Source organism: Lethenteron reissneri, chromosome 35, assembly GCF_015708825.2.
Source record: "Lethenteron reissneri isolate LAM-NWPU_2019-01 chromosome 35, ASM1570882v1, whole genome shotgun sequence".
Lineage (NCBI taxonomy): Eukaryota > Metazoa > Chordata > Hyperoartia > Petromyzontiformes > Petromyzontidae > Lethenteron > Lethenteron reissneri.
In genome coordinates this window covers 1,430,904-1,448,503 of record NC_083813.1, presented here as the reverse complement: position 1 = coordinate 1,448,503, position 17,600 = coordinate 1,430,904, and the positions used below count along the sequence as shown (strand labels likewise).

The window sequence follows — 17,600 nt, the reverse complement described above, 5'->3', positions numbered from 1 at the left end:
TGATAGAAGACCCCAATTGTTTGTAGGCGTTAAGTCCTTTGCATACGCGTCGATTAACTTTTGTTTTGCGTATGGGCTGTTTGTGAAACTTTGCCATTTCGGGATAACTTGGCGTCGCGATAATTGCAGTGAGTAAAAGTAACCACTTCTGTAAGGTGCAGCGCAAGTCACCCGGCAGGAGCTGTATCTCGCGATGCGTTTCATCGGGTCCCACTGGACGGCCACTGAAGCACTATTGTTCAGTCTGAAGGACTTCTATATAGAGGTGCTCACATCTCCAGGGATCCAGGCCCGGGAGCTGAAAATATTAATTCACATTCCTGAGCAAAGGAGGAAGACGTCGACAAAGCGCGATGGTGCTGGAGATGACTAGCTGGCGGTATGGATGTGAACGTCTCGTTAAAATAGATTTGAAGAAATTACGCTGATATTACGAGTGACCTTGACGTGGGGAGCCTAAGGACAAGAAGCCCTGTGAATGTTCACGAGAAATGTGTCTTTGACCTCACGTGGCCTTGGGACCGTAGTGGGGCCGATGATGAGGAGTTACGCCGGCATTGAAGCCATTGTTGGTTGTGCGTGCTGCTCCATTGTATCAGTTCAGTGGCCTTAATGTTTTTTTTTTATTTTTGCCATGAGAGTCCTCCACGAGCATGCGTCTGCCTTTGTGATGGAGTGCACGGATACATCCAGAGGATAAATACAGAGATATAGGCAAAATAATGCATTACTAAAAACGGCACACCAAGGAATGATGTTGATGATTATGGTCGAAATCTTCTGCAGTCCATTTTATTTCCAAAACAAATATTTAGCTCTCTCTTGATCTGAGAAATCAGAAGCAAAAAAACGCATTTGAACATAAAAAGCAGTCGTGCAACAGAACGTGCATTGCAATCTGTGATATGTTTGGAACAATCAATCAGTGATTAAGACTGAAATATTTAGAAATGTGTTTCAAACGTCTTATTTTTTCTTACTATTATTCTTACGTAGTCCTGCCATTTTGGTTACATCCTGAAAACGATTTAACAAAGCTTATGCAATCCTACATATGTATATTGATATTCTCTGGAGCATGGATATCGTGCTAGGGAGGGAGTCGCTCTGATAGAAAATAGCAAAAGGTTGAGTCCTCGTTGCAGTCTTTGCTTCATCGGTATGATGCCAGCAGACCCTGCCACGTACTCCTCCTTCCTTAAGACTGTGTTGACGGATGTGAGTCCCAGTCCAGATGGTTGAAGTCTGCGTAGCGAAGTATCAATCCCAGGTAGTTGGGTTTTGTAGCATCGTGCAATAATTACTGTACACCGAACCACTCCCTACATGCATGCATGCATAGATACAAATGCTCTGCAGACCATAAGGTTATTATCCAGTGAACCCACTGCACTCTAAGAATCAAACAGCCATTCATGCGGTCCCACACTGCGCTCCTCGCCTGTAGGCCTTTGGTGCTCGGTAGTCTCCTGGGGTGTGCAGAAGAGCCTGGGGAAATAATCCCAAAGATGAGTTGAACTGGGGCACACGCGCACACAGACGTACCGTCAGCGTACACACACATGTACGCATACAGACGTACCGACAGCATACACACACGCATACAGATTTACTGACAGACAGCTTGCACACACGCCGGTACAGACGTACCGACAGACAGGTCACACACACAGACACGCATGCACACACCGGAGTTGGACCCTGGTTGGGGTGGATGGGAGCTCCAAACCGAAACACTCCCCTGCAAAACTCAAGAGCGATTCGTAGCTAATTGTCCAAATATGTGGCCTCAAAAGCACTGCTGCGAGGCATACAGGTGTAAGTGTCAATTACAAAGCGCTCCAATTTATGTACGGATTGGGCCCCTATCTCTGTTGGGCACACACACGCACGCACGCACGCGCATGCACGCGTGCTCTAACGACGCCAATCCCACTTCACTCAGCCATTTAGACTGCTGGAACAGGTCCTTCTCAATGTACAAAGACAAAGATCCCCCGTATAGCCTTAACAGACCGTGAGAGCAAGTGCTGTTAGCGAGCAGCACCAATGAAGGCCTGGCACGGCACACGAGGGGGTGGGTGGCCAGCACCACGCCCGCCCCACCTTTATCTCCCCAGTGATGATGTTTACACGCCGCACCAGGTACTCATTTGAGGCTGAGTCGACATAGGGGAGGCCCAGGACCGGTTGAGATCATCGTCAATGGTGTTAGCCGTGAGCGGGAATCGAACTCGGGTCGCCGGGTTCGTAGCACGGCGCGCTAACCGCTGCACGAGCGCTAAATGTACACACACACACATACGCATGGCCACAGCCAAAAACAAATATCCGTGTTCCCCTCGCCAGGGGTCATCGGCCCCGGCGATGAGGTCAATTATCGTCTTGTACAACGGACGATACTGGGCCTCGTGCATGGCTCGGCCACCTTTGTCTTTCCCTCACGCTGCTGTTCGAACAACCTCAGCGGCATTTCATTCCATAAGCTCTTGAATGCTAGCAAGACTCACGGCACCAATGTCTCGCTTTCCATTGATCACAAAATCAACCTATGTTAGATGTTTTTGTTAACCTTCACAAAATCCTTACATTTTTTTCATAAAAATACCTTGTAAATATTTACGTGTTGTAGTACAAACACAATAAACGACGGTAGAGCTCCTATCTACGATGATTTTATGATGCTGGGCAGCTGCAGTTATTGATAAGAAATGCGGAAGGTAAGAGGAGTCAAATATTATAGCTGCTTACGTGCATGAACATGAAATGCATTGGAAGTTTTATTGCATACCCTACAAAACAAATTGTTTATCTGCCAGCTTTACCGAAACGTGTGATGTTGCGCTGTCCATCGTGGTGCGCTGTCCATGATGGGCTGTTGTTCTATCGTGGTTGCACTGGGGGGTTGAGTAGGGCCTTGCCACGCTCCGCGCTATCACAATCCGAAGCCCATTACAGGGGCAAAAACATGTGCTTCACTACCAAAGCTTATTTGCCACAGTTTACATAGTATAATGCATTTAATGCTCGTGCATTAACCCTTTAAGTGACTGTAGCCAAATGGATTTGTGGTAAAAAGCACAGAACAAATGAGGTTTCAGGTTCAAATGCTGGAGGAGGGCACATTCAACAAGTCATCTGTTTTTGACTTGGCAAAATCATTTCTGGCTCCTGCCATGGGCATGTGGAATTTCCACCACCTGTTGGGAGGACCATCAACAGAGGAAATCGTTCCCAAAATCTCACGCAACATTTTATTTTATGTTTCCAACACTATTCATTCGTTTAAGCCATTTTTTTAAATTGGCTAGGTTATGCTTCTCTGATCGTGGCCATATGTATCTTGGAAATCAGCTCTTATGTTTTGGAGTTAAGCTTAGGGCAGTGTGAAGATTTCCACCAATACAAGGCGGCCCGATGTTCTACTAATGCCGTGGTATTTAAGATCCATAGGTTCGCGTAGCGTGAATCTCGATTTGATTAAGTCCTAGTGTTTGGTCAGTTTCTCGTTTGAAACCCTGCATGCAGCGTTTTACTCAAGGAGCGTTCACACGCCACGGGCCCGAGCGGCAGCGCCGCTCAGTTCACACGGTGCTCATGGTTCAAAACCAGCAGCTGCCCTGGTTAATACTATGGGTGTATAAACAAACAAAACACATACCTAGCGCTGTCTGCTTAACAGTGGATATTAAAGGTCCTGTGGTGTTAATTAAAAAACTCAAATAGTAGGCCTCATGTGCCGATGTAGAGGCGAAAAAGGCAAACATCGCCCCCTTCCTGTGGAACTCCCACAGTCGATGCTGGCCTGGGAAACACAGAGTCTTCATGATCAGCGCGAACAGCAAACAACGTGACGATATGATTTGGTATGTACGTACGTATGTTGAATTTCTTTCGCATCGTACGTAGCCAACCGTGTTAATCAGAGCTTGAGGGAGGGGTGGGGGGAAGTGGCAAATACCCCAGTGCAGGATGAACGGGGGGGGGGGGGTGCGTTCTGTGAGCGTTGCTTTCTCCATCGCGACAGCCCCCCTCTTTGCACGAGGTAAATGCGTCCACGCCAGCGCCGCAGCACAACGTCCCAGGTGTACCAATAAAAAAAACGCTGCCACCACGCGATGGGGTCAGCTTTCAATTGCCCTCCAATGCACAACTGCCACCCCCCCCCCCCCCCCGACTGAGCACTATGCTTCTAATACGGGCTGCGCACACCGGGGGGGGCTGCCACATCATCCAGATCTGTTCAGCGACGCAGGCTTTTCACGACCGATGTTATCCATAAAAGATGGGGTTTGTATTGGGGTTAGATCGCGTGAATATAAACGTGTCGTTAAAACCGCCACCACCCGACGCAGCCAATAAGTAAGAGGCTTGTCATGTGAAGAAAACGTAAGGCTGGTTGTGATGATTGGTGAAACGTCCTACTCGAATTGCAAATGTCGGGGTTTACTCTGCAACAGTAACAAATTGCCACATTTTGTTTATGTGACAAACCTTACTAATTGGCTGTGTCTGGTGATGGCGGGTTTAACGACGCGTTTATATTTACGCGATCTAACCCAAAAAAAAACGTTTATTATGGATCATCCAGATCTCTCATCGCAAGTTTGTGGCATTAGCTTCTTGACTTACAGCCGCACCAAGTACCTTATCCTTATTTTTCTCTTAAATTGCAAACATCTTAGCACGGCCCTTATTGACGAAAAGAAAATAGAAATCTTTACGAAATTATGTCTTGTGATTATTTTTGTTACATTCACGAATTGTCAGACAGAATGTAGCTGTAGAGTGGTTGGGCTTCCTACATGAATATTGTTGGTCTGGAGTGGAAATAATCTGGATGCTGTGAGGCCGGGATTGGCTTTGGAAAACTTTGGAGCCTAGAAATAACTTTCACTGATATCTCTGTCAATTATAATCGATAGGATGAAGCAAATGCAGTATTAGGCGGGAAAAAATGGGTTTGTAATTGCTAAAAAAAAACCGATAAAATGGCATAACTTTCAAAGGCTTAACCGAACGTTTTAATTATCGGAACTTGGAATTCTGAACGTACATGAAAGGATCTTACGTTTTACATATTGAGGTGATTCAGTCTTCTGCAAGAGTGATTTTGGTCTTGGTTATTTGGGACTGTTCTTCTATTTTGATTTAAAGCTTTCGTGACTGCAGGGATTCATATTCTTGGTTCTTTCGGTAAAGTCACGTAGAAGGGAAATAATAAAAATATAAAACAATAAAAAATGATCACGACGTTTCGACTGCAACACAAGCAATCATCATCAGGTGTGAAATCCACAGCAAGAAAATCCACAGCAATAAAATTTTCAGCAAGAAAATTTTCTTGCTGTGGATTTCACACCCGATAATGATTGCTTGTGTTGCAGTCGAAACGTCGTGAGAATTTTTTATTGTTTGATATTTTTATTATTTTATTACTTCCCTTCTACGTGACTTTACCGAAAGAACCAAGAATGTCTTTCTAATGTTTTGCTGCCTTGCCCAAGCTTTGGGGATTAGTGCACTTATTCAAATCGAACTTAGATACTTGATCCATTTTAGATATTTATTTTCACCGGTTCGCTTCCCTTTCCCATACTTTGCACTCCAATAGTTTTGTTTTTTGTCATATTGTTTGTTATAACTTTCTGACCCCTTGCTCCTACTGGACATTTGTGGAAAAAAATAAGAGCTTCATAGCTCATCGCATTCCTCCAGGATAAATAAAGATTCCCATTATTTAAAACCACATATGTGGGTTCCTCAGCGCCACTTACAGGCGTCATCCTCCCATCAATTGAGCTTCGCGGATACGCTCTGGACGCACCCGTGAAGCATGCAAGCACATGTTAGGCTGCCCACGAGGGGCAACAACGTTAAAGACTCGCACTCGAGGCTCTCATAGCAACATCGATCATAACGACGAATCAGGGGGCGATCTCGTTCAAGGGATTTGCATCGCACTTTCTGCCAATTTTCATCGGGCACAATTTCGTGCGATTTTTATTATGCAAGCAGGAAAACATTTTTGTTCGTCTTAAACGACGCATTGCGTAAGCGCAGGTGAAATATAATTGGGTTGCATTTAGGTCAGGATGGTCATGTCACGTCGGTGCTTTGAGAATAATGCAATGAAATCTATTTGTGTTCCATAAATATTTATTGGCAAATGTCTGCAAGAGAGAGAGAGAGAGGGTGCTCTTTGATGTTGCTGCTGCTGCACCAGTCATTCATTATGAGAATTATTTGCTCTCCCTAGAAAATGTCTCACCCAATTATGGAGCATTTGCGCAAAGAATAGATTGCCGCTCAAGATTATGTCGTCAACCAATTGCACTTTATTGTGGAGAGGCGAGGGAGGGGATGGGGGAAGGAAATATATTAATCAGCTTTTTTGCCCAAATGCTTTCTGCTGCCGCGCAGAACAGATTAGAAAATTAAGACCACCCCTGCGAGTGCGCGTTTGTGTGTGTTGGTGTAGAGGTGTTTGTGTAATGCACAATGTGTATATTTACATATGTAATCCCCACGCTTAATCCCCCCAGGGGGATGGGCGGGCGTCAGACCCTGTTGCATGGGGGGAGGCGTGATGTGATGGTGGTGGTGGTCGGTGGTGGACCTGGGCAGACAGCCCGGGCCAAAGTTGCTTTTGTTTGAACCGCTGTCATTAGGCATCCACGCGCGCCGATTAAACTACAAACACTTCATGCCACGCACAAAGGCGCCGCTTTTCAGCGGCTTTATTTCCACTGGGCGGCGTGAAAAGCAGGGACAGTATTTCACGCGGGGCATTTTCTTGTTGTGTGTCGGTGGCGAAGGCGCCTTGTGCCGTTTGCGCGGTCCTGCTTTTGTGTCGTTTCCGAGCAAAGTGCCGTCATAGTGCCCCCTGTAGGCGAGCGGGCGTGCCCCGTGACGAGCTTGCGCCAGCAATGGGCAGTAGTAGCAGCAACATCTCTGCCACTCGTGTGGACTGCCTACCAGTGTCATTGTTGTTGTTTTTACAGCTCCGTATGAATGTTGTGTTCAAGGTTGTTTGTTTGTCGTATTTTTTTACACGATGGGCAATTTTACTCTTCGTCACCAGCTACATTTAACGTCTTTTTTTCAGACGTAATTTTCCAAATATTGTTATAGAAGCATATTCTTTTTTTCCTAATTCTTAAACGCGTACAATATCTTATCTTTTTATGAAACTGAATTTTACCAAATCTGTTTGCAGTTGACAGCACGTTTAGATTTGTCCGCAAAAGTTTATTGTTCCAAAAAAAATTCTAAAATTTATATTTTCGTTTGACGGCTTCTCCCACATTCGTCAACGTTTAGTTACCGGGGTTGTGCGCATTTGTATCCCACAGATAACCAAACAGAAGATGCCAAAGGTAGTGCAGACCCTGCCGCACTGGACAAGGAGGTGGCCAAGGAGCCGTGGGGAGAGGAGGAGAAAGCGTCTGAGAAAGAGACAGGTACAGATTTGGGTCGGGACACCACGCAGAGCTGCCACCAGTTCAGTCTCCCGGTCACACAAAGACGCAGCCAGCGCCTGCTGGAGTGAGTGCTCGGAAGTGGACTCTGCCTGGGTTTGCTGAACTTAATGGCTTTGATGACGAAGCGCCTCCGGTTAGCACGGTTGACTGCGTACGTTGCGAAAGAAGTTCAATATAAATATGGAGTGCACCGGCCAGTGAGCGTCTTTGCATGGAGAGCTCCAGAGTGAGTGCAGTGCTTGGTGCGTATATTGCCACGGTGTAAGGTGAGTGCACCACGTTTCATTGTGTGGGCAGCATTGCACACAGCTGTCCTCTGGTTCTGTCCACTTTGAGCTTTGTTAGTCTCTTCGCGGTGACGTTGAGTGAAATATGTGAGGAACGTCCACGGCATGGAAAGCTTTCGTTTAAAATTTCTTCCAAGTTACTACCTGGATCATTGTATGTGTCTTCTATTGGCACGGTTTGTACACAACCGTGTAAACACGGTGTACACAGCCTGCCGTCCAATACAAACCCAATATGTTTTGGTTTTTTATGAGGAAAACATGACTGCATTATTTCCCTACATTAAACAATTTACATTAGTAACACCGTAGCATTAGATTGTATGCCATTGCTTATTTTATTACATTTTCTTTTTTAAATCACTCATTCAATACTGTACCATTTAGGCCCATTTGAGATGGTCAAAATGTCTTGGACTTAAGCACTGTAATTATTTAAAAAATGCAAATGTATTTTAAAATACACTTTAATTAAGCAAGTGACATTAATATCCCTTGGAGATGGCTCCAATGGCTTTATAGGTCTCGTAAAAACGTATCAGAACTCCTTCGCTGTGCAATAGATGGTTCTCTATTTTCTCTCTCTCTCGGGCACAAAGCACATGGCTTATTGCATCGCGCGTAATGGCAGAGCCCCGGCCTCGTTCATGCAAAATGGGAGAATTGAGACAAAATGGCTTTCGCCTGCGTCACGCAGAGAATCTCATTTTCTGCCGCGGGAGTGTATCCCTGATTTAATGGCCGCTCGGCTGGCTTTCATATTTCGCCCGCGAGATAAGCAGCCGTTTGCACGGGGAGCGGGCGGCGGGCGGGCGTGGCTCTAGCACAAGCAATGACGTTTCCCCTTTCCCTCGATTTATTTTCACGTTTGCTTACCTTCAAACTTATTAGACGATTGGCTGTTGGAGCACTACATCTGAAGTTAGTTAGCCGTAATGAGTCAGGGGAATTTACAAAAATTACCTTTTTTTTCCAAGGGATGTCTGAAATGGGCTCTTTGCCACAGCTGAAAGATATATCGCCCAGAATGTAATGGGGTTTTTTTTGAGGTGGAAGGAACAGGAAACTTTAAAAAAAAATCTATTTTGATTTACATATTCATAGAAAAACCTTAAAAAAATGTTGCGCGATATTGAATTTGAACGTAACCCCCCCCCCCCACTCCATCACTCTTACAGAGCAGCGGTTTTGCAGCTAAATGTACACTTCGGTGACCGTGACGGGTCGCGGCTGTCGCTGCCGGAGGTGGAACCCCCGAATGCCATCATATTGAGCAGCGTCAGAATAAGGAACGCAGCTTCCGTGCACCGCAGGGTTTTTTTTTCGTCAATCGTTCGTTCCACTGTTGCACGGCTCTGCCCGTCCGACCGGAGTGCAGCTGCAATCGTAGTAAGTGTGAGTTGTCGACAGCCTGGGATCTTGTCGTAGTAAAAAGAAAAATAATCGCATTTACACTTCACTCCACGGCAGACATCTCCACGCCTGTTTAGAGCTTTTGATCAAAGGCTGCAGTGGGTATCACAGGATGCTTTAAAATGCATTTTGCCTCCCAAAAAAAGGTTTCTTGGATTATGCAGCGAAGCTATGATAAGATGCAAATACATGTAGAGTTAATGACTGTATTAACAAAATGCATCACAGCCCTGCTCCTGTACTTTAAAGCTTTAAAAGATGAAAAAGGGAAATGGATGCGGGTGGAGCGGGAGCTTCTTTGATGGGTACATGGCAGCATAATAGATTTGAAATCTCAAATATAATGATTTGACATAACATCGGTTGCTCTAACCTTTGTAGGAGGCTTACAGAGTAAATCCCGCTGATGTATTTTTAAACATTGGTGCTTATCGCACTGTTGTGTCCCCTGATACACACACTTACCCATTTTAATTTAAGTGCAAAAAAAAATGCACATCATTGTGCAAAGAAACCCTTATCCAGATGACAGGGGCATACTGGATTTTTTTAATCTTCCCATCATGTCATTTTCTGCAAACCCCCGGCACCCCCCTCCCCTCTCCTCCTCTGCTTACATTGCACTCCCTCCCCTCCACCGTCTGCCCCTGCTGCCCAAATGCATCTCCCGAGACGTGTCTGTCTTTCTAGTGTTTCCTATAAATTACCATAATTTAAGAACGTTGTCAGGACAAAAGGCTCACGAGTAACGCGGCATGCGAGCATTTGCCAATCGGCCACGCTCGTGGCCTCCCCTCCGTCGGTCGCTAACGAAGCGCTCCGGGTTCTGCGTGCTTCGACGTTTTGCCGTTGAAGCCCGTGATTATTGAGCGAGAATTAAAAAAAAAATCTTTTGGATGTTTAAATTTATCTCTGTATCGCCACTGTGGAAATGCTGTAATGCACGTATACCTACGTTTATTTTATTTTCTCCGAGAAAATTTTCAATTTATATCTTAACAATCATACAGAAGGCCCTTTTTAAATTGTTCTTTAATGAAGTCATAATTGAATTGCAAGGCCCGAATGAAATATTGTCAATTCTTCGCTCACAACAACAAGCCGCGACATTTTATAATACCGACGCACAACATAAAGCTGCATTGTTCCCCTCTCTGCAGCCTGCCCTATTATCGTAGTTTAGTTTTTGTGTTTTTTTATATATATACAGAATGCGTCTCGTGTTTCCAATGGTGAGAAAACATATGCGTGCAATTGAATATCTAAAAAAACAACTACTTAAAATCTAAATCGCACACCAAAGAACAAAAGGTAACCACGAAGAGGGTGTTTGATTATTTTGCGTAACATGGTGATCCTTCTCGGGGGGGGGGGGGGGGGGCGGAGGCAAGTCGCGCGTCAGTTCCTCAGTGCAGGTTCAACTCAGTGCCGTGTTCGCATTGTCGTTGTTTGCATGAGTAATTCAACAAGGTGGGGGGCTCCCCATGACACGCTTGGCTTGTGGTGGGGACTGGGGGAGAGGGTACGGAGGCACCGAGCGCCAACTGCGGGGCTGCACTTTTGCACTTTTGTCTCGTGCACCTGTGCGGAGGCGGGCGGGGGCCTTTTAGTAAAGTCACCGGGCGGTGGGGCGCGGTCGAATCTCGCTGCGTTTGCACCTCGTGCCGCGTGAAGGCGATCTGCGGTTGTTGCGACTATGAGGAATTTGAGAGAGAGAGAGAGAGCGACCGAGTCGTGCCCAGCATCACACGCCAGTGGGCAGCAGCTTGTACCCGCGTGGCCTTTAGCGTCGAATATTTCCCCTTCCGCTGAGTCTTTGCACCGTGACCGGAGCCCAAATGCATAGAGCTAGAAACCTACGTACGGTTGGCTACACGCGGTGCGAAGGGAGGTGAACATAATGCATAGCTACCGAACATTTTTGGACAGTGCCCCCTTTGGCCTTCGCTTGTACGCCGCTGCCAAAAGAGTCCTTAATTTTTTTTTTGCGCGTGAAGCGAAATTGTGCACACACGCTTATTTTTGTTATTGCTTTGGAAATGTTTACGCATTTTGGCCCTACTCAGTTTGATGATGTTAAGAGCTGAGGAATCTCACTCTATGAAGACCAGAACAAGTCCAGGCTAAGCCCAATCGACTTAAACATCCCATATGAACCGCGTTATTGTTCTCTCTTTTTTTCTGGTGGACATTCATTCTACGCAAGTGTGAGCGCAAGTATCTTCCCACTAGCGTGCACACGCAGAAGTTGACACACAGAGGCTCAGACTCGAGAGCCAAGGTCCCACCTGTAGACCTCACATAGTGCCGGGAGGAATGAGTAAAATGTTTTCACAGTGCATTTGCACATCTCTCCTTCATGTGTAAAATATGGCGAATGCTCCACTAAGTGTGCCCAAAGAAAATCAACAAAATTTACTCCACAGACAGTGATGGACAATGTAAGACCCGGAGCCATTTGTAAACGTGAAGCGTCTTGCACATTAGCGGGGCACGGCACACGCAATAATAAAGGTTATTGTTATTTTAAATCCACAAATGGCCCATGAAGGCACGTTTGCAGCTCGTTGGCGTAGACGAGAAGTAATCTACACGGGCGCCACCGGTGACACTGGAAAGCTTCCAAAGATATCGGCCAAAAGCTGTTCACGTTTGGAGAGACTTCTAAGCTTTTGGGAAAGTAAAACAGGTTTTTGGTGTCTAACGGGGGAAAAGGCCGTAACCAAACAACCCCACTCTCATAGAAGTTACACCATATGCTGTGGCGATCGCTGATATATATATACGGCTCATTACCGGTATTTTGGAATTATTTGTCATAGAAAACTTCAACCGGTATCCAGGCTGCGAATACCGTTCACAAATTGAATTTTGTTAGGATCAGAGTGTTGATTCGTTCTTCCACTGGACGGAATATGCCCCTAAGTGCGGTCTGCTGGTTTTTGTGGCAATTATGGCACAACCCTAGTTGTGCTTGGAAATGTGGTCGTGATTAAGGCATTGGTAAATGTTGATTTTGTGGAAGTTGTGATTGCATGAAATCTGATGTTATTTACATTTTTTTACGAGCACTTAACAACAAATGTTTACCAAAAAGTATTTTATCCTCCCCCCCCCCCCCCAAAAAATCTAGAATTATACGAGTGCTTCTATGATATAAATGGCACTGATTTTAAGCAACACCTAATTTAGAAGGATCTCACAGTAAAATAAATAATACGCTAGTTCCTAAAACCCTTATTTAATTATTATTATTATTTTACTCAGGAAGCATCAATGAGGCTTAAAACTCCTTTAATGAAGGTCCGACTTGGTCATGTTTAGAAAATTCTCTTTCTGAGTGTTTCCATGCCTCGAGATATGTCGGGAATATGAGCCCTGTTTCTTATTTCCCCCCTACCCCCCGCTTGGATTTGTCGAGATTAAACTACGCACAGATGCTTCTCAAACCTACTTGCTATAGGTTGTCTCCAGGAAGACACCGCACACTGCTTGCCACAAGAGGAGGGTACCATTGCTCATCACGCTCCCATTTCTGGCGTGATCCACCAACCGTCACCTGCAGCATGTTGCGATGCGTGCGCACACGTGCCGTCAAAAACCGTCAAGTCATTATTTAGGGTCCCAAATTGTATTTCAGACCTTCACACTGCCGGAAAAGAAACTTCTGCCGGTTAATATCTCGAGCAATAAACTCATTGTTTTTCATCTCCTGAGCAGAGAATCAACAGGGCCTGCCACGGCGGCCTGGCACCGCGGTTGCTACAGTGGGGGCAGCTTTCTTTAATTCCCACCACCTCTGTCCACCAAGCAGCATCACGGGTACTCCGCTGTCATTTGACATACGACTCGGTCGCAGTGGAAGAGTAGAACAGATGCCCTTAGCTCTGTCTGGCGAGGTCCTCCATGTCACCAGTGGTGTGAGCAATTGCAGCGCTGCACCTTTGCCTGTTACCTTAACTGAGAAACGATGGGGGGTAGAAAACCCAGTTTTGACTGGAGCTAAAAACGACATGAAAATATATATTTGCATTTCACTGGGTAGGCCCACTGAGCTATATCGCTATTTTTCAGAAGTCACCTGGCCACAAATGATAGCTGAACGAAGTGACTTATCATATGGACATGTATAGCAGCCAAATACTATGAATGCGTATTGATTCTAAATGTGGAGGGAAAAACCGAAGGACCGAGAGAAAAATCCACGCGGCCACGGGGAGAAAGATGTGCGAACTCCCAAGTATATAGCAGGCGTCAGGGCCGGAATTGATCCCATGGCCTGCTACATACCAGGCAAGTGAGTTAACATCTCCTAGCCACCGTGATGATGAGAGAGAGAGACGCAGACTCCAAATATACAGCAGCAGGCAACATCAGGGTCGGGATCGAACCCACGACCTGCTGCATATCAGACGAGGTAGTTAACATCTCCTAGCCACCGCGGAAGCCCCCGCCGTCGCGCCGCTCGCTCCGATCGGAACGCCGCGTTCGCTGGTGCGCGTCCCTAAGTCTGCGCACTGCTTCATGTTCGCCTTCGGACGGAGACGCTGGGTCAGGTGCTCCGTTGTTAATGCGGATCGTGAGTGCAGCCCTGTCTCTTGTCCCTAGGTGGGTTTGAGCAATTTGAGTAATGGGCCATTAGCGTGTTGACCGCCAGGCGTCCGTATGATAGGGCTAACCCATTGGAATCAGCCTCGGTGGGTAAAAATAATGTTGGCAGAATTGAAAAAAATAAGAGGTTTTGCTCATTTTACACGAAAAACTTTTTTTTTTACATCCAGTGAAATAGCAAAGGATGTAGGTTTATGTTCACCAGATGGCTTTAATGTTTAACAATGTGGTGCAAAAGCTTGAAGTAGATGCCAGTGCTTTGTGAATGCTGTCTGATTCCGTGATTGTGCTTACACTGTCTGGGTCCCGCTGTTTAAATAACTGTGGCTTGAGAGAGTATCGTGGGGATGTATGATATGGGTAAAATATATATAAGGTTTCCCCCTCCCATCATAAATTTAATTTGGGAGTTTTCAGATGAAAGTGGGTTTCAAATGTATTTAAACTTGTTTTACTTTGCTGCAACGATACTGGTTGTTTTCAGTTTTGTTTGCACAGCGACGGTTTTACTGTTATTCATTTTACATATTATTTAGTACAAACATTTTAGGAAATATTAATTCCTGCAAGATTAAAACACTCGCATCGGTCTTTTGTGATTCGTTCTAATCATTTTACATGAAGTAGCCTTCAAATATCCGTGCTGTTTTAGAATTGCTCACCAAAGCTTGTGCATTTTTATATCTTCACGTGTACATTGAACAATACCTTCAACACGCCAGATTATATACAGCTATACATTACGTGCAGGTTAAAATCACTGATAAAGTGGGGGCAAAATAGTTACACAATAAAAATGGGCAATGTACAACTTGCTAAGTCTATCTTTTTAAAAATAATTACAAAAACATATTTGGCTTAATTGTTAAATCATCGGGATATAATGATTTACACCGTCAACAAGTCAGAGACTGATCATGGCTGTTGGTCACAGGAGGGTTCATGAATGATGTTTGTCATGGCACTCCATGCAGAAAATATCTCGCTATGAATCTGTGCAACCCATAATGGTATAAACGTACATGAATCAAAATATAATTTCTTACACGCATGATGCAATGCATTGTATTATGCGCATAGGACCCAATTTTAATCAATCAATTGTTACATCCATATCATTCAAGGTCAACATTTCCCATTGGTTACTGTGAAATGTGACGAGTGTGGAGGAAGACGGAGTGAACTACGAACCTGTGCTTGCAGAGGGAGTCGTTCCGCCCTTACTGTAGTGAGTAGCAGCTTCTGATTATTGCGTATGATTGTATATATGTTGAACGTATTCCACACGCTACATAAACAACCGTGATAATCAGAGGTGTGGCGGAAGGACAACAAATAAGTTTTAAATCTGGATTTAAAAGTGCATAGCTCCAGTGGTTTCCTAACACCGGAAGGAAGGGCATTCCAGACGGCCACAGAAGCACATCTGAAAGCGGCGTTACAGTCACCGTCTTTGTTCGATGGCCAACCAAAAGCCGCTGCGAGGATGTCCGGAGTTGGGTACAGATACATACAGACAACGCTGGCAATTTTATGGTAGAAGACTGTAAACAGCTTGGCAGGTTCAGGAAAGGATGTGGCAAGAGAGCATTATAGATGTGATGAAGGAGATGAGGTTTCAATAGGATGGGTCCGTGTGCTGCATGGAGGAGGGCAGGTGACTGAGAATGGCATTGGGGGGTAGCTCCCAGAGCTCGGAGACGAACGGGAATCCCACAGCCATGAGAGGGGTGATAGTGTAAGGGCAGACCTCGGAGGTCAGATGCTAACGACTGTGCAGCTGCTAAGGAGTCTATCAGAATGAACAAAGTGATAGCAAGGTGCGGTGGCATCAACGACGTTGGCCGGGCTGACCTCTTGACCTCTCGTTAGGTCTGCCTTTGTTGATGTGGAATTTGAAGATTCCTGCAGACATATAAAGTGCGTACCATTCACAATTTCATTAAATGACGTCTCAAGTTATTGTTGGGCAAATAAGGAGTAGGCTAGACTTAGTATTCAAGTTAAGCGATCCAACTTTAGTGTCTTAATTACAATTGTTTTAAAAAGTGTTTTCTTATTTTTATTGAGGATGTCATTGGAATAGATTCATGCTGGAGTTTCAACAGCATAGTGCTGGACCCAGTCATTTAACACCGTGTCATTTTCACCAAGACTTTTGGAATTGGTAAATTAATGTCATTTAATCCGTGTTGAGAACCCATTGAGATTCTTCATTTATTTTTTGTGAAGGAGGATGGTGCACAGCGGCATTCTGTTGTTTTTTTTTACGTTTGGTTGCGGTTCATTGTCATATTTGGTCTACAGGCTACAATGCCGGCGACTTTTGCAGACTGTCTTTGGGGGCCTTTGACATTTACTTTGGAACAGATGCCACATTTTGTAATTCTCGAGAGAAATAGATGGTGGCTGAAATTGAACCATCAACTCCACGCCAACTGGCTCAATGACGAGCACGCTGGCCGCCAAAGCAGGCCGCCTTATCACCCGTGAATAAACGTGTCACCTCTTTTGGCAAACGATGAATGTACGGCACTCACAAATTGAATTGTACTTCCCTCGGCGGAGCGTCCTCCGTATATCAAAAAGGTCGAAATATCTGCGTGAGTCACGTGATAGTCTCCCCCTGCGAGTAGGCCTCAGACGCTGGCTGGAATGGAGGCATGGGAGATTTGGTCAAGGTCTGGGGGATGGCATTGCCTGCCTTGCCCCCCTTCGCGTTTGTCGTGCACCGTTTGACGCCGCTATTCACAGCCGCTATGGCAATTATTGTCATTTCCACGGGCGCGCAATCGGCGCTCTTTGTTTGCTAATGAAAAAAATTATTGTGTCTGCAGCCACTCTCGTCCAGAGTGCCTTGAAGGTTCTGAATGGTTGGCACCACCTGTGCAAAAGGGGGCCAGACTTTATAAAGAGTATAACTGTGGCAGTTTTAAAGTTCCCTCCTGCTTTCGATTTGGATAAATACCGGGTGGGGAATTGAAAAAAATATATCTTGTAATGCACGCCTGTTGCGTGAACCGGAGTGCAATGTTCGGTCGAGAACTCTTGAGGCACGGAGACGGAGCTCAAGGAAAAAGAGACAAGCTGAATCAATTTAAACATTTATTTTCATACTTCAACTTTGCACCTTAAGTGGAAGTTTTGCACTCAGAATCGAGTTAAACGTCAAGCTATATATCATGTATAGATCGTGGTAGCACTGTCCAGCATTAATGCTGCGCATGTTACCATGTACAGAAAAACAGCAATTGAATTGTCAATTCATTACCCAGCGTACCACAACATACGCTGTCGACTTGAATCCACCTGCAACTCGGGACCTTGCTTGTACTCGGTGCAAGTTGAGTTTCAAGCAGCTTGACCCATCCCCAGCATGTACGCTGCACCTGTACGCGCATAGCATACACAGCGAAGTCAAACTATTTTGAGGTTTGTGGTTCTCGTCACGTGACTTCACGCGTAGCTCGAGAGGTTCCCACTGGAGCCCGGTGGTACGCGGTGGCCCTCGCGATGGCTCGAGTGAGCGACGGTGAAGCGAGACACAGATACAGCGGTACACGGTGGCCCTCGCGATGACACCGGCGAGTGACGTTGAAGCGAGACACAGTTATGCAAGCGAATGCGAATGCACTGTGCACATTTAGAATTGGCGCAGTAATTGACATCATTAACAAGGTGGATTTTAGTGGGTTTTTTTTTTCAAATGTAGCATGTCCAATGTGGCATTGGGTTGTTAGAATTAGATGGGATGGGAATTACGTTCGCTCAAGAAGGTCTTCATCATTGAGCTCACAGTACCCTG

General features: G+C 45.5%; 1 protein-coding gene across 3 annotated transcripts in view; it reads left to right on the top strand.

Annotated features, from left to right (window-relative positions):
* The window catches only part of LOC133350798 (zinc finger homeobox protein 3-like), a 201,541-nt gene that overhangs the window by 147,028 nt on the left and 36,913 nt on the right, over window positions 1–17,600 (top strand). For all 3 annotated transcript variants that reach the window (XM_061565541.1, XM_061565539.1, XM_061565540.1), the window contains exon 5: window positions 7,356–7,463. In XM_061565541.1, the coding sequence (XP_061421525.1) occupies window positions 7,356–7,463 (108 nt within the window). The remainder of the gene's footprint in view (window positions 1–7,355; window positions 7,464–17,600) is intronic.